Source organism: Labrus mixtus, chromosome 6, assembly GCF_963584025.1.
Source record: "Labrus mixtus chromosome 6, fLabMix1.1, whole genome shotgun sequence".
Classification (NCBI taxonomy): Eukaryota; Metazoa; Chordata; class Actinopteri; order Labriformes; family Labridae; genus Labrus; species Labrus mixtus.
In genome coordinates, this window is record NC_083617.1 from 10,304,458 (window position 1) to 10,326,687 (window position 22,230).

Here is a 22,230-nt window from a genome sequence, read left to right on the forward strand (position 1 = left end):
AGCGACAGCTTTAGCCAATGGCAGAAAACGCCGGTTACCACCACCTGCATGGCTTTCTTGTTGCCAGGGATACGCAACGACAGTCCCGTTGGTTTGTTTGTGTCGGAGAAAAAAGTTCAACGTTTGAGTTTGTTCTTATCTTAAAATGGATGATATTGGAAGTTTAGAAATCAGGTATTTCGACACTACAAACGTACCTATCCATTTTGCTTCGTTATGTCGTTCTGTTTTGTATAACTCGTGTCTGTGGTTGTTAAGATAGCTGGTTTACTCTGACCCGTATGTCCTCTGTTTTACTCCCTCCAGCTGGATACAAGGGTTTACAAACAAGAGTATCGCATATGTCGACAATACAACTGTATGTTACTCGAGTGGGAGTCATATCTGTTTCCTCAACTTGGAGACACAAATTCAAAGTGTGCTGAAGAGTCCTGGCAGAGGGGTTGGTGCATTGACGGCAAATGGCAATAATGGCATTTTTGCTTTCTCTGAGCAAAAGCTATGTCCATCAATATTTGTTTACATTTTTCCAGAGGTTCACTTAAAGAATGAATTAAAAGGTAAGGTGATATTTCCTCCCCAAATAAAAACATAACCTTAATCTGAGCCATGCTATCCCATCTGATAAGGAGCCATTTGATCTATTATGTTACCTCAATGTTCTTTCAAGAGATATTGGGTTTGCATACTACCAGTATTTATATTCTTTATCAATAAATACTAAAGAGCTTTCCAATTCTTCTTTGTAGGGGCAGCCCAACTGGACTACACATCCCTGACGTTAAGTGAAGGTGGTACTTATTTAGGCTGTTGTTCAGCTCTTCCAGAGCACACCATTACAGTATGGTAAGCCACTGAGAGCTACTGTACTTCAACATATTTTCATTCATGTTAATTTGGAGTGTGGATCCCTGTTACTGTAATCATACCTGTGCTGTGTGTTTCAGGAACTGGGAAAATGCTGAGCAAATTTGTACACAACCAAATGCTGGGAAAGGGATTGTTTCTTTGTTGTTCAACCCCCTGAATTGGCTCCAGCTTTGTGCCTTGAGCACTACTGGCCTCACTGTCTGGAATATTGAGAAGAGTGGCAGCTTTCATGTTCTGAAACAAAGGTATATTAGACCTGGCTACACAAGAAAGTAAATTCAATATAAAATCACATATGAGCATGAAGTTCTTCAGTGTTGTGCACGCAACATAACTGATCACTAAACTACATTAATAGCATTTATTTTAAATGTCAGCTGTACAATGGGGACTGAAAATTACATAAAGTAATAAGTACTTTTGTGTTAAACTGTACCATATAATATTTTATTTGTTGCAGTGTGATAGAGCTACCGGCAACAGATGGCTCCTTTGTTGAGAGTTTGATGCCCACCTTAAATATTGTCAAAAAAGAAAAAGTTCCCTATTTTGGTCCAGAGATGCCTCCATCAGCCATCGCAGGGCTTCAGGGAGACAAGGCAGACAACATATTGGTATTATCTGAGTGTCACATACACACCATTGCCCACAAAACAAATACATTGTCATCAATTAATATGTTTGTTTTTGTTTGATGCCGCAGTCACTTTTGGATCAATTAAATTTGATGGGAAAACAATATTTCTATCGGGCATACCAACAAAGACAAAATGTAAACTTGACAAATAAAGTTCTATTCTATTCATGCCACTTTGCATGTATTTACGCAGGCTAAACTCTGCACCAAAGCCAGACTAACTATTACTGCCATCTGCTGGACAGCCAAATCAGAGCTCTATGTGGGCTGTGTGGAAGGCTTTCTGCTGCTTGTCGACCCAGAGAGCCTCTGTGTCTCAGTGCTCTTTAACCCCACAAGTAAACACACAAACACAAACACACACACACACACACACACACACACACACACACACACACACACAAACACACACACACAGCTTTGTAAAATATAATGAAAATGAACTAGACTTTTTCGAAAATTCATTTCACACATTGGATTTGTGTTTTTTATTCAGCTGCTGATGCCACCCCTGAACTCCGACAGAGCAACTTTCAAAGTTTAACCCTTAACAAGAATGGTTTGATCACTATCGGAAAGGTATAAGTCCATGCCACTCTCCTCAGCTCATTGAGTATGAAACCTACTACATTTAAAGAAGAATAATCAGGGAAACTTCAATCTGAAGTAACTGTAATATGTTTTACAGGAGAATGTGGTGCACTGTCTACAATTGAAAGGGAACCAGATCAACATTACTCAAACATGGAAAACAGAAACCGCTGTCACAACTGTGATGCTCTCACCAGACTTAGAAACATTACTTTTATCCTCTAATACAGTAAGTACTTCACCACTGTATGTAGCCTAAAACCCCACAATATACCCCATCATACAAAAAATAACATTTTATTTGAGGAAAATATATCTATTATTAAAGACACATAACATGCTTCTTGTCTTTCAGGGACAAATCTACATGTTGAACCCAACATCAGACGAGATTGGAAAGGTCCTGGATGTCCTTAGTGGCAACTTTGTGGCAGCAGCTTTGTTGCACACTGGCAGAAATATTTGTGTGGTAAAACACTTATGTTACTCAATAATGACTGTGTCTGGAGACAGCATGTGTAATTTGGGTCACTTAATTGAGCAGTGATGTTTGTGTGTTGTTGCTGGTTGCAGTCAGTGAGGGAGTTTGGAGAACTGCAGCTGTGGTCCTCAGATGGCGTTTGCCTCGGATCCCTGTCTCTTCAAACACAGGTCAGATTTACAACATCTGAACACTCAGTAAAAACAATAGGATAGGGTAGTTATTACACCTGTTGTGATAGTATGTAGAAATGGCTTAAATAATTAAAATGATCAGAACAGGAAAAAAATGAAAACTGGTACTTTGTTTTTTCAGGTGACAAGTCTGGCCTGCTGTCCTGTTGCACAATATGCAGCTGTAGGAACAACTTCAGGATATGTCCTCTTCATTGACCTGAACAGCGAAGAACAGCCTCGCCTGGTGCACCAGGTTCACCTGTACAACACTCCTGTGGATCACCTTGTGCAAGTATCCTCTACCCCTAAATGCTACAGAGCTTCATTTTAACACTCTACTTTTAAATATTAATCTTATCATAAAACAGTTATCTTTTTTATGGGTAAGTTATCTATACCTATAAAACACAGATGATAACAGCCTTTCTACTTCTGGTCAGGAAACAGAAAACACATTCCGTTGTTGCAGGCTCTCTTATTGTTTGCATTTATATCTTTACAGTTTCGAAAAAGATGGACACTATCTCTTCACCAGTGCCTCAGACTCACATGTCTATGTCCTAGATGCAAAGCCATCAAAAAGGTTTACAGTCATAGGATTCACAGGTAGGAATACACCGTTCTTAACTGATCAGACATGCTACTGTTCTGCTGTGCTCACAATGTGATTTTATCAAGCAGAACATGTACCTGGATCAGCGTCCCACGTTTGTTCAACCAATCACAACCCTCTGACATCATCACCTTTCATATTTCTTTGTGCTTTGTTTGAGTAAGAACAATCGAACTGTATCTATTATATTGTAGTTTAGTGCTCATCTATAAATGTGAATAAGAACAGCACCTTTTGCAGGTTACTAGCTAGAATACGCTTGCAAGAAGGTCTACCGATAGGATAGCAATTTAATCATTAACATTAAAGAGTCAATTTAATGTAAGATCCTTTGCTTTGTACAAAACTATGCAAAACTATGGAGCCCCTGAAGTCCCAAAAGGTAAAAAAAGAAAACTTTTATGAGACATGTTGTCCACACAAGCTAAGTTAAGATATATATTTTTTTTTACTTTTTGGACTTCAGGGTCTCCATAGGTTTGCTTTAGTCAGTATTCTTTCTTCTTCTTTTTTTCTTCTTCTTTATTTGCTATTAATTACCTCATAGAGCTGCAACTTTTGATAGGTTTTTAAAATACATATATATAAATAGTGACTTAAAATCATGAAATAAACTGTTTTGTTCAGTTTTTCCTCAAGATTTTTTTCCAATTATTATAACTTAATTTGGAAAACTTAGTGAAGCCTTGGTGTAACACACAGATGATGTCATAGGACTGTGATAGGTTGATCCCAGTGTAGATACAGGACTGAAATGTGATCTAGGAACATTTATCCTAACCCAGAATAAATTTACATCGAGCCTCTTATGCTAAACAAAACCACTGTACACATAATGCACAAGTGAACGGCTTGGACTTGTTTTAAAGATATAATGACTAAATATCTAGTAACACTTTAACTTGAGAGGACAATTATTTTTGATACTGTTTGATTATTTAAATATAAAGTAGCATCATGTCCTCATACGCACTTCTGTCATTTGGTTTACTTTTTCTCAGTTGTTCCTGGACCCATCCTGTCGCTGTCAAGTCAAAGCATCAGGAACTCTGGGGAGGTGAAAGTACTTGCACTTTGCAGAGAACAGGAAGGCCAAAGTCAAAATGGTAACATGCTCACAGTGCTAACTCTGCCTGTGAGGGATATTTCAGGTACGGCACTAAATATTAGATTAAAATATTTGTTATACTGTTTTGATAATCATATTTATTTTATTTATTTTGATACTTTGTATATTGGTCAGCACTTGTAGAAAACAAGCCATCATAAAATTATCCATTACAACTCCACCAGAGAACAGAGAAATGAAAATAATAAAGAACAGATAAGAGACAGATGTACTTGTTGGTGAAAAAGTAACACGAAAAATGTAGCCTGTAGCTTCCTTTATGACACAGTTACACCGTTTGCAGGCAGTAAATTATCTCAAATACTGGGTTTGCTCTCGTTCTTATCATTTCGAGTCCGGAAATCACATCGTTCATTGACAGGAAGTCTTTGACTGTGGACTTCAGTTTTTCTTCCAAAGAGTTAACCATTGCCAGAGACAGTAGCATAACCGATTAATTGCACTCCACTGGACTTTTTTATCCTGTTATACTGTTTAGACATGTTGTCACTAACACTATTAAAAAAAGAGAGAATAACGACTGAGGGGTTTACAAAGACACACCCTTTGTTTATACAGACTGGGAAACTATGTTGAACAAAAAAAGACATGAGACAGTCGGCTCTCTGGAACAGAGTGCGAATTGCAAACATTAAGTCTAGGGAGTGGCTGCATCAAGAGTTGTGACACACACTGAAAAAACATGACTGAAGGGTGTGTAAAGGAGCTAACACAATGATAAAACACACCAATGACTTTGTCAGGAATCAAGTCAGGATAAAAAAAACGTTCAATTTGGTGAAAGCATACATTTTATATGTTTATAGAGACTTTTTACAAGAGTCATTTAATATGCCTGCTTGAGCAGATACAGCACTTCTACTTTCCAAACAAAAGAACTATAAGACGGTTTAAGTATTATGTGTTGTGTATAGTAAAAGGATAAGCTTGCTCTCCAAGATTGGGGGTACTACTACATGAAAAATTCCCTAATACTTCTTATGACTTGTGGTTTTACCCTTTTTCAAATCACTATCTGTCTCTCTGTAGATACAGATTGTGTAGACAGACACGGAGTTCTGTCCAATAACATCCTCAAAGTGTGCAGATATGAAGTGCCTCACCCTCTTGAATCCTGTGTTCTTGGAGTCAGTGAGGTCTTTGCTTACTGCCACAAAAGGAAAACTCTCCTGCGGTTCCAGCTTCCCCAGGTTTACTGCCAGAAACTTTCTTTGCAACGCTTTGTGTTTTGAATATTTCAGTATTTCTCATGTATGTCTATTATCCTGCCCTCCTGCTTTTTTTCTTTCGCTCAGGACACAGACAGTCTCTCTAGCCAAGAGGTGGTTCAGCTGACACCAGAGCAGGAAGTGAAGGGACATCCTCTTGGCCCTGCCTCTCTCGTTCTGTCTCCACATAACTTATGGCTGGCCTCTGTAGGCCAAGATGGCCTATTACGCATCCAAGAGACTGTTTCCATGGTGGGGGCATAATTTCATTCAAACTTTTAAATCACAGTGTCTCATTGCCTGTAGTGTGTATTACCATGCTGTTTCTGCGCACACAGGAGCGGTACATTGAACTTCAGTGTCATTCATGCCGTCTGGGTGGAGTGAGGAGTGTATCCTTCTCTGCTGACAGTCAGACACTCCTCACTGCTGGCTTTAAAGATGGCTCTCTTCTTTGCACTAATCTCAGGTAAATCTCAGGACTCTGTCATGCTTTCATCATTAATTGATATGACCAGTAGATGGAACTGTTGCTTACAGGCGTGATGTCACACTTAGGCAGTTTAGTATGTTTTCCTCTCTTAGCCATGGCCATGAGCAGAATAAATAAATACAGCTGAAGTGTTGGGTCAAGGGGAGTCATGGCCACAAGCTACAGAGAAAACTCTTCACAGAACAGTCAGCCCTCTGAATCAGACAATGTGTGCTTCCTTGTGCTTGCCTCTACTATTAAAAACATTTCTTTTTTTCATTAGCTGACACTTCCTTTTTCCGAATATCTTAAATAATTTTGTCAGTTTTTGTCATTGTTCCTGTAATGGTCCTTTTTTATTTGGTTTTGGTTCACTTAATCCAACCCATTATCTGCTTAAATCTAAAAGTGATAAAAGGGTTGATGGTATTATGGGAGTTTAATGGACAACTCTGCTGATATCCAGCCTCATTGTCAAACACTCCATCTAAAGACCAAAAGCAACAGTGAAATAAAAAGTGCAGCAAATGTGTTTGTTGGTAAGACCTATATAACAAATTCCTCTGTGCTCTTGAGCTTACCCCCTCCCCCACCCCCACCCCTAAATGAATACCATTTTAATATTTTGTACCATAATACTGAGTGACTTGCTCTGTCATGATCAACATGGGCATTTTGTTTTACTTTAAGTCAGTTCCATATAAATTGTCCTTTTACTTGAAGCTGAGTTTCATTTCCTGAATAATACAGCCAAGCTGGTTTATGGAATAACTTACTTTTTTTTTTAACTATATATTTTTGACCAGTACTGATGCAATACCATTATTTATTATCCCCCCCCAAAAAAAAAAACACTGAGCATTTTTATTTATCCAAACACTAATCTACACAGTAATAATGTGTTTAACAGCAGTGAAGAAAACGTATTTCCGTTAAAAAATCATGTTACGTTAACGAACAACAATGCTAGTGGAGAGAGTGTAAATACAGTTGAAGCTTAGCATTCAGGGTTTTCCTATAAATCTTTTAATTTTTTTTACACAAACTGTCAATGGAAGAAAAATTTAATTTGATCATTTAAATATTTCAATTTTTTAAATATTGTTTACTGAAAAACTTCTGTTACTGCTGTTACAATTCTGTCTACTATGAAAACATTTCTTATTGGCGGTTTTCATATTAATTCATTTTTTTTCAAGACAGCATACAAATAGTTATTCATGTATCTATTTGAATTTTATGAATCAGCATTCATAACAAACAACACCTAAAACAAACAGGTTTATTTAATGTATATTCCCGTGTGTGTTTTTATGACTCCATACAGAAATACAGGTTTGGATGGTGGTAAGATGATTGAAGCTACTCTGCACAGCAAGTCTATGGAAATGTTCTTGATGAAAATGTTCAATAAAGAGAATCATGTCCTCATTGATCTGCCTGCATGGGGTAAAGGGACAGTACCTGGCTCTGAAAAACCAACGGGCCCTGAGGTAAATAATGTTCTATTCTGTCTTTTATTCTGCCGTTCTTAACACTGTAATCTTTGTGTTGGGGTTTGTTGCTCATTCATTCCATTGTTTATTCTTTGAACGATTATTTATATACTGAGGAATTGTTGAGGGCATGTCGTCATTTTCAGTGATGTTGAGAGTACAACAAAAGAAAAGATAGGTAGAAAATAATAATAAGCCAAAAAAATAATGCCACCCTTCTGTGAAACTCAACATAAATCAACAGTACAACAAATTACAAGAGGGGGATTACAGCAGCTCAGGTTCCATTTATTATTATTTTTTTATATAAAGTACCGGTAGCTCCCCCCTCCCGCCCTCCCTGTCTGGGCTCCTCAACTGGTTGCACATTATCCACCCGCACTCTCATGTCTGCTGATGCAAACCTCCCAAAAAAACATCAGACTCCCCCTCACTACCACCTTCAAGAAATCCCTAAAAACTCACCTTTTCAACATCGCCTACAACCACTAACAAACTGTTCCTTCCCTGCTTTGTTCCCTTTCTCATAGATTATTTCATCTCTGTTTTGTTTTCTTTGTTTTCTTGTATATTGATGTTCTTTGTTAAGCATCTTTGAGAATTCAGAAATGTGCTGTATAAGTCTTATGTATTATTATTAGGGCTGGGCAACGATTAAAAGTTTTAATCACGTTAATCGCATGAGTTCCTGTGATTAATCACGATTAATCGCATTGTTATACGCAAAATCCAATAATGAATTCAAAAGTAGTGTATAGTGCACTTTTATTGTAAATGTACTTCTCAACTTAAACAATGTAATCAAAGCACATAAATACAAAACTAAAGCTTATTGCCACTGCAAGGGCATAATGTCATCCTGTTTGTTATATAAAAAAAAAATGCCCAGAAAGGTTTTAGGCTAAGAGGTATAATGAAAATGTCGGGACGCCATTTTTAAAGTGGGGGAGAGTGTGACAAGTCAATTGAGAACATTGATGTTTATTGTTTGGTTATCGGGGACCCCACAAACAAATTTTAGTTGTACTTGTCATTTTGAAATTGCAGTAGTTAGGGTTTTGTTGTTGTGATGCTCCGGAGTTAGCAAAAAAGCTGTAGTTATTATTCAGCAGCTGAAGAGACTCGTAGGCAGAGTGAATGAAGGTACTGGGTCTTTGTTAAACGCTTAAATAAAGTGAAGACAAGTGAAACGACCTTTCAACGTCCGCCTGAGTTTCTGGCTGCAACATATTTTGGAGTACTTATCAAGTACTCCGGTGATAAGAAAATTCAACTTCGCAGTGGTTACAAATGACTTTGGCTCTGTCGACTGCGCCGTCTGGAAGAACTTTAAAATGAAAATGGCCATGTAAATGTTCCGTACCCTTCTCCATGCTTGATTATCTGTCAATTATTTTCTGGATGTTTCCTCATTCCTGTGAGCGCCGCAGCAGTCATGCGAAGAAGTAAGCAACATACTAGGCTCGCTCACGATGGAATTTTACAAAATAAAAGCCAGTGAGCAACAGGCTTTTACAGTAAGAAAATAAATAATAAAAACTGCGTTAATGCGAGATAAAATAATTGTCTGCGATAATTAATTAATGAGTTAACGCGAAAATAATGCGTTAACGTGCCCAGCCCTAATTATTATTATTATAATATTTAGCAACACTTCTCGAAAACAGTGTCAACAAACACATTTCATTACAGACTTGTAATGTGAAAATATAGTGTAAAGTGTTTGTTTTGTAGAACAAGTACATGTTTGTGTTGATACTGAATGCATGGCCATATACTGCATAGTTCTGTAGTGAATTTGTTATCTATTATTTATACAAAGGCCTTGTTTATTACTGACCTGTTTACATTTAGGCAATCCCCTTATCCATCTTTAAATCTTTTTTTTTCTGTGCTCTTCAGGGGAGTACTGAAGCAGAGAGTGTGGATGTGACAGAGCAGGATGACAGTTATAACAGCCTGCTGTCTGCTCCACCTTCACACCTCACATGGCTGGAGAGCAGGCGAGAGGCGGTCAGTGACTACCATGCTGTAATATTTGCGGTGGTGGCATAACATCTTGATTATGTTAACTATGTTTAGATACTTTCTCTCCTGTATCTACTACACTGCAGGTGGAGGATTACGAAAGTTTCCTTTGCACCTGTGTGTGATCTTTAAAAAGCAGCTGTGTTGCTTTTGGCACCGAGTTTCTTTGTGAAACACCTTGATTTATGGTCTGTTATTATATAGTGAAAACAATCAACCGATTAGTAAGTTATTTTAATATACAGCAGATACACATTTACTACACTGTCACCTGACAAAGCTTCTAGATAATATGATATATAATATGATAGCGAAGGTGTGGCAGTCTTTGAAATGTGGGCTTGACACCTGGATGGTAGTTGCCCATGGGAAACTGGCAGAGGCACTTTCACTCCTGAATGTATGCTACACATGCTTTATGATCTGACTCATGTGTACCGTGAGGGCTTCTGTTTGATTCAAGCTGAATCATGCTGAAAGTAAAGCGCTAGACACCACATTATTTCATCACTCATTTATCATGTGTGTTGTCATGTATCTGTCGTATAATAAATAAGGTATTTGTTGTTGTGTTTGTAATTAAACTAACTTTCCATTGTAATGTGCTGTGATGTTAAGATAGGGCATAATTTATTACTCTGTTTTGTTTGTGTTAAACAGGTTTTAAAGGAAGAAAGTGAGCAATACTCTGAGGCGAGGAAAAACATGAGGAAAACCCTCAAAGAGTTGCGTGACACTGTAAGTGAAATCAAATCTTTTCTTATCTTACTTCTCGTTTATGAAATACTCATGAGTTCTTGAGCAAGAAAAAAATGAAATCACATTAGACAAAACCTGCTGACTTGACATGCAGGCCAGATACAGCATCGTTCAGTGCGTTTAGCTTGAGCCTTTAAATTCACGAAGAATCCTCCCTGTAAGTAATTTGCTACAGCTCCCCACCCAGGAAAACATTTTTAAACACGGTTAATCAGAGAAAAATAAATGCTAGATCACCAGAGCTAAAAGTAATCAAAAGCTAAAGGATAAACACTGTGACATTCTTATGACTGATACAAAACACAATTAGTATTCACATTTAAAATACATACACCATGAAGACACAATGTTAGTAAATGTATGCCCTCCTTTAATGTAGCTCTATTATGTCTTTCAAAAATCTGTTTTTTAATTCTGTTATGGGGTGCCAGTAGAGTGGTTAGTGCGAGCACCCTATGTAAAGGGGCTGTGGTCCTCCAGGCAGGCGGACCGGGTTCAGATCCGACCTGTGGCTCCTTTCTTTCATGTTATTCCTCACTCTCTCTCTCTCTTTCTAAGTTCTGACTCTACCCACTGTCCTATACAAATAAATGCACAAAAAGCCTTTGCCTTTTATGGTTCAATGTGCCACATTGTTTATATGTATTACCTTAAATTGCATATATTTGTAGGTGAAAGTAAGAAAAAAAAGTCTGCCATTATGCAAACGTAGACAAGAAAATATTTTTATATTCTATAAAAATGACACATTGGCCAGATAGACTTCATCATGACAAATTACCACAACAAAAAAGTTACTGTATGTTTGTAATGTTTTAACAGTCTAGCCAAAATACTTGTAATAAAGGAAGGTGCAGATTTTAAAATAAGTTATGAGTAAAAACTGAGATGTTTTTCTTCTGTTTTCAGATCCAGGAGATGATGCGTGAAAATGAGACCCTCCCAGAAATCGAGCGTCTGGAACTCAACGAATTCAACCTGGATGTTGAGGAGCAGAGGAGACTGGATGCCATGGTGGAGCAGGAAGTTATCAGGGTAATCCACATGCACAGACATCAATGCAATGAACCTTGAATTTGGCTCTGAGGTCATGATGTTAGTGATTTTTAACGCAGTGATGTTATAGGTAAGAAATGAAATCGAATGGGAGATGTTAGCAAAAAGCTACCTACGTGATGTCCTAAAGAAAGAATGCTGGGATTCAATGAAGGTCAAAGGGAAGGCCATTGAGGTAAGGTGGTTCAGGAACAAGCTCTTTATTATCACAGTATGTTACTATCAGTTTGAAGAGGTCTTTATCTTTCCTTGTTTTGTTCCACAGGCCTTTCACTCTGAACACGAGGTGAAAAACTACCCACTGAGGGAGCGGACAGAGAAAGAGCTGGAGGACCTTCGCAGGGTTCAGGATATGAGGAAGTTTGAAAAAGCTGCTTGCATCGTAAGCAAAACTGATCCACAGGCCTGAACAGTCTGTGGTCTAGATTCCTGTCAACATTGCAAAAAAAAAAAAAGCACAAGTAATGAGTTAGAATGCAACAGATGATAGTGTTATTGTTTTTAATTTGAAACAGAGATGCATCATGCAAAGTCAACAACACATTGAAAGTTTTACTTAAAGCTATGACAATGCAGCTTCTTTCGCACGTGGGAGTTTGCTCTCTGGCAATACATTTTATGGTAAACCATTCAAGTCACAACAGGTTTACAGCTGGAAAATAATTGGATGTTGTGAATCACAGTCCTACGCGTGACCCTTTACTGCTGTGACTTTTTAAATGCTTGAATCTGTGCCAATCCCCCGCTGTTGAAACTGATCGAGATTTATGGCTGTGTGGCCAGAAGAGAGTTGTTAGGATAGTTCTCATCACTGTAATATTCTTGGGATAAAGTTAGTAATCTTGTAGCCACAGATTCACTCCCCAACATTTTTTCCAGCCTTTTCATTCAAAGTGTTTCTCCCCACCTTTTTGTGAAGCAGAGCAGCCCACAGAAAAGTTCCAACACAACAGGGGCGAAGGAGAAAGAGCAGGGGGAGGACAGTAACGGGGCAGAGAGCACCGCTGTAACAGGAAGTTTCTCTGCTCAGTTAGGATATTCCAATCCCTACATTTACGATCAGTTCAGCCTGCAGACCACAGAACAGAGGATCAACCAGATGATTCTACTACAGGTGGGAACTTGCTCTAAAATCTCAGCAAAAGTGTGAAAGTTACATCTCCACATTATGTCTTCAAAAGCAAACACACCTAAGCAAAAACAAAAAAATCATTAAAAAATAGAGTAAAGAGCACATAGAAATTTATAAACAATATGTTGCAACAGGCTGTTGTCATAATGATCATGAATTAAATCTTGTCAAATTTCACTTTAAACGCAGGATGTGATTTATCGCATCAAGACCGGGTTCAACGCCAACTTTGAGGCCATGCACAAGCAGAAGGTGCAGGAGCTCAGCCGTGTGAGGGACAGGAACCAGCATATCAAGGAGATCATGCTGGAACTGGACATGAACGAGACGCTGTGGGAGCCAAGCCTGACGGTCAGCGAGTGGCCAGAGAGGCTCCTCACTGTGGACGACTCTGAGGTTACTGAACCTCCTCGTGAAAAATCTAAGTAGCTGACAAGTTCACAAAAAGTTCAAGAAACAAAGATGAACATGTTGAACAACCTGGTGGTTATATTGTTTTTTTTTTTTTATAAGTGAAAAAGTGCAACATGTGCCTTTGTCCCACTCTAGATCAAAGCAGAAAAGTATCTCACCCCAGAACAGAAAGTGGAGGAGGAGAGGAAGAAATTGGAAGAGCAGAGACGTTTGGCTGCCAAAGTACGCTGCTGTGAAAAATGTGTTTTTGTTTTTTAACTCGGTTTGTTGTTCCAAACAAATTCTTCACTGCCATTTACACAAAATGAATCAATACATTCTTCTGTGTATGTAATAGTGAAAGCGGTTGAGTTTTTTCATATTGGTGATTTGATTGTTACTTTCTTGCAGGGGGATAACTTCCGAGAGAGAGCTCTTGATAACATGATGGATGGAGCGCTTGAAGTGAAAAAAGAGAACATCTTGAAAATGGTGGGACAAAATATTCAAAATTAATTTAACATTTGTATTGTAAAAGCACAATGCCTGAAATGTATCTCTAACGTTAAATATCATCTAATGACTTGCTTGACAGTTTAATTAAAATTTCTTTAACACCAGAAATAACACAGAGCCTCTTTGAAACCAGGCTGATCGAAGAGCTATAATGAGATAGGTTTGGACTATTTCTAAAAAATCAGCAGGCTTGAATATCTCTACAAAAAAGGATATATGCCAATTAAAGCATCAGTGATTGGTCAATTTAGACAACTGAAAGAAAACCTGAAATTGTTCAACATTTTTTCAGCCAGAAATCCATATATTTTGTGGGTTTTGCTCTTGAATGTGAAGATTTGCTGATTTTGCTGAAAAAAAGTATGATAAAATGTTTTACTTAATGGAGCATCGAAAGCCTAAGGGTTAGTGAACACGTCTCATTTACAAAGACTTAAGTCCTCAGGAGTGGGCGACCCGGGTTCAAATCCGACCTATGGGGACTCGCTCTCTCTCTCTCTCTCTACCCGGTTTCTGATAAAAAAAAAGAAACTAATCTATCAATTAATGAAATGGGAAATAGGAATTGTGAAGATAGATAAAGAAATAGAGGAGGAAAAGTAATTGTTAGTTGCAACCATGAGATTTATTTAGTTATTTAAAGATTTTCATTAATGCACATTTATTTAATGTGATCACAAAGTTTAAAGAGAAAAGTTAAATTTCTTGGAGAGAGAAACAGAAAACAAGAGGGTGAAAAAATAGGTTTGCCTTTTTTGCACTTGTTTCATAAGACAGTTCCCAAAACATGAACAAATGATGACTTAGATTTATTTTTACAGCTGAAGCAGTGTCAGTTGAATTAGACAAATCTGTACAAAGGGGCACATAGTTTCTATTGAATCGACTCCACAGGAAATACCTCCGCCTGAGTTTGTTTTGACCAAACCTGTCATCCACTGGACTGAGGAGGAGAAGAAAATCCACAAAGAGTACGAAAAGAAAGACAAAGACCTGAATGAGGAGAAGGAGAAATACAAAAAGGTATTACACTCATTACACTCCCATTTCTGTTTTGCTATGATCTTAAATGTATTAAACTTCTGATAAGTAGTCATAATTAATAATCCATGTACCGTCTTTTTGCAGGCTCTGGAAAATGAAATAAAAAAACTGCAGGCAGCCACCAAGGACGTGACTGAAAGGTTTGATGAAACTTTGAAACAGCTGTTTGAGAAGAAACTAAACTGTGAAATGACTATATATCAGGTGAGTCTATACAGTGTACTCGCACACAAACGGCCAGACTAAAACATTCACATTGCTTTCATTTTGTTTCATTTTCTTTACATAGTTGAAGGAAAAAATAAAAAATGACGATCTCTTTGAGTATTTGACACTTGAAAAATAAAATCCTGTCATTTATGTTTTTTTTTCCAGGAAGAGCTCAAGATGACCTATCTTGCCTACTCAGTCCTCGTTGAAGTGGAGATGACAAATCGAGAGTTGGAGCTCAAGCGCAAACTTGAAAAAACAGTGACATACAAGGTCAGAAAACCTGTGCACAGTAACGCTGAAGGAATTTGACTGTCAGCTCCAGATTCTGTTATTTGTGAGGCACCTCAGTGAATTCTTGTATAACATCTTCTCCATTGCTCAGGCTTGCTTTGCAAGAGCTAACCTGTGCAGCGCACTTTATTTATGCTTTAGGACAGCCAATAATGTAATATCAACAATCATGTATTTCTCTGTCAGGATGAAATTGGTGAGCAGCTGAAGACACATGAAGAGGAGGTAGAATTGTTTCATGAGAACTATAACACCACTGTAGCTGAGGACAAAGTAAGGCCGCTTGTTATGTAGTGAATTATTTTGACTGTAAGTGATTGAACACATACAGAGTTAAACATCACTCCATGTCTCCCCAGGGTCTTGATAAAGAATTCAGGAAGGAGTTCTTCAATGTTCCAGGCCTTATGGTCGATCACCTTTATAAGTTATTCAAGCGTAGACCCAGGTAAGTTAGTAGTAGTACTCATCACACAATTACTTTCATGAAACACATAGCAGTTGTGTTCATTATTAGATTCATAAACAATCATTTAAACGACTCGAATGTTTTTGCACGTCTTTGATTCATCAGGGTTCAAAAGATGAGGACTCAAACAGACAACAACTCCAACCCTTTTAAGGAGCAGCATCTGTGTGGTTCTCTGGCTCCCGATGCACTCGGAAAAATGCTGAAGGCCATGGAGGACCTGGATGCTCCAGAGAATATGCCAAAAGGCTTGAACCGCTCGATCTGGGATAAGTTTTGTCTGGTCCGCAGGGCAAAAGTAGAGAGCGAGCAAAAGGTGAAATGAGGACATGGACATGTTCAAGATTTGAAATGCAGACAAACTTTGTTACATGGGAGTCTGCAAATGTACAATTAGTATATCATTTAATAATCTGTTTAATACTTGAATCTTTTTCGCCAAACACGACTGCGGTAATTCCCAGACCAGCCGATTAACTGGCTTGTTTTTTGTCAACATGTCATTTGCAGGTAAAATTAAATGCTTTGACTCTTGCTGAGATGCAGGCGTTTCAGCAGAAGAGGAGAGATGATGATACAGCTGTTCAACAGGAAATTAAAAATCTCTCTGATGAGCTTGAACGGTATGACTCTGCCATTCAATGATCTAACCATTAGCAGCTTTGGATGTTTTTATTTCTATACTTGGGTAAAAAAAAAACATATGGATGTCCTGAGAAGAAGTCAACAATGACAAGTCCTTAAACTAATGTCTTCTTCTGTATTATATGTTAATGGTTATTGAGGATTGTTGTTGTTCTGCTGCCTACTAGGCTGCACAAAGAGAGGAATCGTTTTCTGATGGACATCATGGTCCAGGTACTGCTCAAACCCGACCAGGTGGAGGTGTCCCTCACAGACATGATTGCTGACTTCACTGACTCTGTGCTTTACCCCAGGAGTGTGGTGGAGGACCTCAACACAACCGTCAGGGTCAGCCTGCACCATCAGATACATATATTCACAGTCTTTTGTTGAAAACAAGGAAATTCTTACAATGGATCTAAATCAAAGCATGACACAAAATGTTGAGATTGCAGGTACACTTAGGACTTGATTTAGGAAGCCAAAGTATTGATCGAATCCCTCTGTATCTGTTAAATGATTTTTATCTGTACGATCAGTCCCTTGGAGGGCAGAAGATCGCCTCAATGGTGGGGTGCAAAGACTTCCGTAAGGGCATCATCCAGCTGCAGTGGGAGCACAAGAAGATGGCGATGCAAATAGAGGACCTCAACAACAAGAAGAGGGACGTTCAGAAGTTACAGCTCAGTAAGGAGCAACAAGATGTAAGTGTAACCAGGATACTACTAGTTAACAAATATACACATACCTTTTTTGTTCCTCTTTTTCTATTTGTTAGAAGCTTTGCCTCAATATGAAAATTAGGTCAAAACAGTCTGTAATAATAGTGCTTTGTTACAGTGATGAGATTGTTAAGCTAAACCTAATTCAGACGAGGTAATTAAACGTCAAAAGTTCAACATCTGCATGAAATCGCAGCTTTTGGATGAAACTTTAGCTTTGATAGCATTCCTGGCCAAACCTCAGTCAGTGATATACAGACAGGTATTTTGGTTTTGGCAGCATCAGATGTTTTTCAGAACAGAAAATTGTTACCATCCCTGAGTACAGATGGAGGATCCTTTATCACAGACACACCCTATTCACGCAGGCTCCACACCCAACTCTTTTTTGTTTTTTGCATCTTTTTGAAATGTTCTCCAAATTAGTGGATCCCTGTTTTGAAACATCAGCCATGTTTCTGTAATGATTCAAACTTCCAGGTCAACAGAAAAAGCTTCCTCTGATTCATTTGGCATCAGATGTCAATCTCAGGCAGTTTAATTAAATACAGAGCACTAAACCTGACAAGTAGACACTGCTCCATGTGGCAATTCATTAACCCTTTCACACCCTTTACAGAGCACAAGACATTTGTTAGTAAGGGATATGAAATATAATCCGTTAGGTGATGGTTAAGCAATGAAAAAACACATCAAAATCAAATGAGTCATCCATCATGTTTTTTTATGGCACGGCATGGCACACACAAACATGTTTCCAAGCCTCTAAGCCAGTTTCCTCTGGCAAACGGTTCAGGTGGCTCTGCTGAGGCATGGCATGCAGCTTCCCGTCATTGTTAAGGCCCCTGAAACCATGGGAGAGATAACTTTGAATATAAACAAATCCATCCTGAACGTTTTATGATAAAGCATTCCTTCTGTTTGCTGTGGGATCTTTCAACAAAAGAGCTAAACCATTTTCCTTTGTTGTGTTCTGTCATTCCAAACTTCCTAAAAGTCAGTTATTCCCTTTTTTGCCCACCAGTACCTCGACAGCAAAGATCAAGACAGCCGCATGTCCAAGCAGGTTTCCATTCTGGAGAAAACTATCGCTTTCCAGAAGAAGGTAACACAAGAGCAGCAGCAGCAACATCTCACTTATCAGCTCTTTACTTTGTCCTTTGAGTCAAGATGTATTTTGGATTTCTTTTCAGACTCATCAACAGAGTGTGCAGCATCGCAGAAAAAAGATTGAACAGCTAAGTAAACAGGCAGCAATCAAAGCTAAGAAGACCAAAGTCGTAGAACAGCAGCTACCTAACATGCAGGTGGCTGTGGCAGAGAGGAGACATATCTATGAACAAATGGGTAACTAAACATATTTTAGCTTTAATGAATCAACTTTAAAGAAATGTTGTTTTCCACCAAAAAATAGTGAGGGTCAGGCTCTAAAGTACTTCATCACAGTACTTAAGTTCAGTCTTAAGGTATCTAGACTTATTTATTCATATTTGTGACAACTTCTTTCACTTTTGCACAACAGTTTTAACACAAACATATGCACTCTACAATACTGGCTGGCTACTTAGTTGTGCCTTAATGCAATAATCCAATCATTGCTTTTATTTTGCTTCATTGCACACTTTCTTCCCCATGCATATCACACGAGACACTAATCAGAAGGAAAATCATGTATAAGACGCATCCAAACAAAACAAGCAAGAAATAGAAACTTGACGGTGAACTAGAGATCTTCTGTGAATGGGATGTCCTTGAATTACAAGGAGAACTTCTGGAACCAGGCTGCAACCTCTGGTGTTGAAAAATGAAGCCAATGCGGAAGTGCAAAATCCTGCAGTTTGTTGAGTGTCCGCTTGAGACTGGCTCCAAAAGCCCTGAAAGTCACATTGGCTACACACCCCATTCAAAGATGCCTGTTTTTGCAGCAGAAATGTTGACAGCCTGGTACAAAAAACAATATTGGTCTGATTAGTTATTGTCATCATGGGCACACACTGTACGGGGGTGACATTTTTTTTTTAATAACGCTTTAATTTAATGAACAATACGTGTAATTCATAGTTAGGCGGGTAGCTAGGTGGCCGCGATGTAACGATTTGTCAAGGGGCTTAAAACCTGCCTCAGCTCCAGCTCTCAGCCTGTCGTTAAGTTGACTGAAAGTAAGGCTGAGACAGGACTTCCAGTTTGCAGCCCCCTGCAGTAACAGATGGGTGACATCACTCAGACTTCTTCCATTAATATTTAGTCTGTGGATGAGACAGATGAAAGTGAACCAGCCAACACTGCAGATGTTGAAAAAGATTCAGAGCTGTCTGCAGAGACATTTAAGATATTCCCAATTTGTTATCTTAATTTATCCGAAGTTTGAATTCATTATGTTTAATTGTCACAGATATAAAGTCAACTTCAGTTAGCTTTGCTCACAAACAGCCAGTAGACATGTCTTTCAGAGATCTACTTTTACTATGCTGTGGGCATATTTCACTTCAGGGCCTGTCATTTGTGGAAAAGTGGAATCAACACTTGTATTTTTTGCCACCCCTGCTGATTTTCTCCATTGTCTTATTGTGTTTAGATTCAGAGGAACACCAAGCAGCCGGAACAGAAGAGCGTTACCAGGAAATCGTTCAGAGGTCGAAGCTGAAGGACTTAGCCCAAGCGCAGGCGGAGGACCTGGCTATTCTCAGGGCAGAGGTGGTTCGTCTGAGGATGAAGAACTTTCCTTCACTTGATCAGCTAAAACACGTCTGAGCAGCCTTCTCTTTAACAGATAATAGATTTTATTTATAATTCTCTTAGCAAGTACACATTTACAACTTTAACTGTGAATCCATACAAAAATAGCAGGAACAAATTAAACAATAATTTAACTCTGGATGTTTGAAATGTGGTTGTTTCACTGTAGTTTCTTTTTGTAAACTGATCAAATAATGTGTTTACAAAAAAAAAGATTAGGTAGTAAAGTCCTCCTCTGTGCGATCAAAGTGCAAAAAACCACCGTCCAGACCAAAGAGGTCAATGAGCTCTGACAGGCTGGCCTTTCGCCCGTCTATGGGGACATCTGACTGGAGCTCATACAGAGCAGCCTGAGCACAGCTCCGCCACTTGTCAACCAGGGTCTGGAGCTGTGTTAGATCATTCTAGAAAGAGAGAAAGGGGGGGGGTCATATGAATCCCATTATGCTCATTTTAAGATCAACCAAGACACTTAAAAAGGAAGCGGATACCTTGCTTCTGTACATCTGAACCATCTTCAGTCTGCGCAGAGTCTCCATCTTGTCTTTCACCTCCTTCCTCAGTTGGTCTCGTTGTGCAAAGTCTTGTGAAGGAGGACGAGTAGGTTCTGGACTGGGTCCAAAACTTTCACTCCCTGTTCTAACTTCATTCCTGTTTACATCAACGTGGGGAATGATCAGTGGAGAGTTATTAACTGTCTTTCGGGAATCTGCTGAAACTTGTCTGCCATCCTCCTCCTGCTCATCAACACAAAGGCGTTTGGCCACAGAATGGGGCGAGGTGAAGGAGCGCCTTGTTCTCTTCAGCCTCTCCTTTAGAGAGGAGCTCAGCTTCTGATGATGCTGCGGAGATGACGAAAAATGAATCACTAATACTTTATAATCCAATACATTATATAATGTCCGGTTAATAGTGACATAACTAGAATACAACATCGCGTGATACCTTTGGCTGCATAAAAACAAGAAAGCATGACTGACTCAACTGGGTACCACATTACAAATGCATTTGCTCTTACCTTTTCCTCTTTACATTCAGAGGGGCTCGACTCCACCGAATCACACGGGGAAGAATACACTGGTTTTATTTTAGTTGCTTTGGGAGTGATCTCCATTGGTGAAAATAACTTTAGCCCATTTAAACACAACTTGTGTTGTGGAAACAGTAAAGGCTAACTGAAAAAGCTTGATCAGTATTAGCTAGTTGTCAAAAAGCTCCTTCATAACCGCGAAAACACTTTTAAAATCAGAAACTGACACAAACACAACGCCAGTTGTATGGCTTGTCGCTTTCACAAGTCTTTAACACATAAGTTTTAAAAAAAAACGACGACTTAGAAGTAGTAAACTGCGAAAGCAAGGAATCTTCTGTTTTCCGTATTTTGCAGCTCAAGAAAACCTCCAAAGTCAGCGATTGGACAAAATTCGATGACGTGTGACCGAGGAGCATTATGGGACCTGTAGTTTTTGCCGACCTGATAGGTTACAGAAAGAAGCACACATTTTATCCCTCGAAGTGTCAATGTTATAACTCAGTAGGACTACATAAATTCAAAAGTTCACTACTCTACTTTTCTGAGTTAATTTATTCACACGTATGTGCGTCGGTGGACTTGATGCAACAAAATGAAATTTACATTAAACTTTACAGCTACGAGTCATGGTTATTTTTAATATAGCCTAACTTTGTAATTGCTATAATACCTACATAGTCTAATTGAGAGAATAGATATGTCTCAGTGAAATTATTTAAGATACCACAAATAAAAAAAGAAGAAAATATAAATATAAATAAATATATATATACATATATATATATATTATACATATATATATACTACGGAAGATACGGAAGAGGATTAGGGCCACACATCAAAAAAATAGAGTTCTGACTTTAAACTCAGAATTCTGAGAAAAAAGTCAGAATTCTGACTTTATAATCAGAACTACGGGTACCTGTAAGGACCAACTCCGGTGGATAGTCACTGTGCAGGACCGTACAGGACTGACTGGAGCATACTGGATTGGGAAACAGCAGCAAAAACCGTGGCATGCTTTGTCACTGCTGTGTGCACAGTTATGGTTTAATGATACTGTATTTTTGTTTTTTGAGTTGCAAGATGGTGTACCATCCAGCTGAAACTTTTGTGTAAACTACTATGGAATTGCTTAAACAAGTAGCCAACTTACTCTTTTCACCACATTTACATTCAGTTCTTTAGTTGAATGTTGATGAAGCCCCTTATTCCATATAGGTAAAAAGAGATAGGGTAAATAAGGTTTAAAAAAACAGTATTTTGACAATGTTACAAAGCATTTTATGATCATTCATATTGGACACAAATGTAAGAAAGATATTAGTCTGCTGGCATTAATATTGAAGGAAGTGTGTGGACAATTATGAAATGCAAAATGACAAATGATAACATTCAGTCCTGCACAGTGACTATCCACCGGAGTTGGTCCTTACAGGTACCCGTAGTTCTGACTTTAAAGTCAGAATTCTGAGTTTAAACTTTCAGAATTCTGAGAATAAAGTCAGAATTCTGAGTTTAAAGTCAGAATTCTATTTTTT

General features: G+C 38.4%; 2 protein-coding genes across 2 annotated transcripts; one reads left to right on the forward strand and one right to left on the reverse strand.

The window, feature by feature from the left end:
• Positions 1 to 17: 17 nt before the first annotated feature.
• cfap43 (cilia and flagella associated protein 43) lies at positions 18 to 19,795 on the forward strand. Its single transcript, XM_061041009.1, has 38 exons — positions 18 to 91; positions 307 to 560; positions 750 to 846; positions 948 to 1,115; positions 1,331 to 1,484; positions 1,701 to 1,845; positions 2,004 to 2,086; positions 2,196 to 2,327; positions 2,454 to 2,567; positions 2,672 to 2,749; positions 2,895 to 3,043; positions 3,258 to 3,361; positions 4,370 to 4,519; positions 5,527 to 5,687; positions 5,793 to 5,957; positions 6,044 to 6,174; positions 7,505 to 7,670; positions 9,576 to 9,686; positions 10,362 to 10,439; positions 11,370 to 11,495; positions 11,587 to 11,691; positions 11,782 to 11,898; positions 12,439 to 12,630; positions 12,838 to 13,044; positions 13,198 to 13,284; positions 13,453 to 13,533; positions 14,452 to 14,580; positions 14,686 to 14,805; positions 14,977 to 15,084; positions 15,292 to 15,378; positions 15,465 to 15,553; positions 15,680 to 15,890; positions 16,085 to 16,197; positions 16,387 to 16,546; positions 16,738 to 16,902; positions 17,945 to 18,025; positions 18,114 to 18,267; positions 19,496 to 19,795. The coding sequence occupies exons 1-38, from the start codon at positions 18 to 20 to the stop codon at positions 19,669 to 19,671; spliced, it is 5,022 nt and encodes a 1,673-aa protein (XP_060896992.1). The 3' UTR covers positions 19,672 to 19,795.
• sfr1 (SWI5-dependent homologous recombination repair protein 1) lies at positions 19,678 to 21,077 on the reverse strand. The gene is made up of 3 exons (XM_061039916.1): positions 20,675 to 21,077; positions 20,148 to 20,498; positions 19,678 to 20,060 (listed from the first exon to the last, which is right to left on the reverse strand). The coding sequence occupies exons 1-3, from the start codon at positions 20,768 to 20,770 to the stop codon at positions 19,872 to 19,874; spliced, it is 636 nt and encodes a 211-aa protein (XP_060895899.1). The 5' UTR covers positions 20,771 to 21,077; the 3' UTR covers positions 19,678 to 19,871.
• Between the last annotated feature and the right edge of the window lie 1,153 nt (positions 21,078 to 22,230).

What these genes read in the sequence shown, in the direction of transcription:
- sfr1 (XM_061039916.1), bottom strand. Translation starts at nt 20,770, where the DNA reads ATGGAGATCACTCCCAAAGCAACTAAAATAAAACCAGTGTATTCTTCC. An exon ending in CTGAATGTAAAGAGGAAAAG is followed by an intron (nt 20,499 to 20,674) that starts GTAAGAGCAAAT and finishes TCATCTCCGCAG; the next exon opens with CATCATCAGAAGCTGAGCTC. An exon ending in TTCAGATGTACAGAAGCAAG is followed by an intron (nt 20,061 to 20,147) that starts GTATCCGCTTCC and finishes CTCTCTTTCTAG; the next exon opens with AATGATCTAACACAGCTCCA.
- cfap43 (XM_061041009.1), top strand. Translation starts at nt 18, where the DNA reads ATGGCAGAAAACGCCGGTTACCACCACCTGCATGGCTTTCTTGTTGCC. An exon ending in AAGAGAACATCTTGAAAATG is followed by an intron (nt 13,534 to 14,451) that starts GTGGGACAAAAT and finishes TCGACTCCACAG; the next exon opens with GAAATACCTCCGCCTGAGTT. An exon ending in AAAAAACAGTGACATACAAG is followed by an intron (nt 15,085 to 15,291) that starts GTCAGAAAACCT and finishes TTTCTCTGTCAG; the next exon opens with GATGAAATTGGTGAGCAGCT.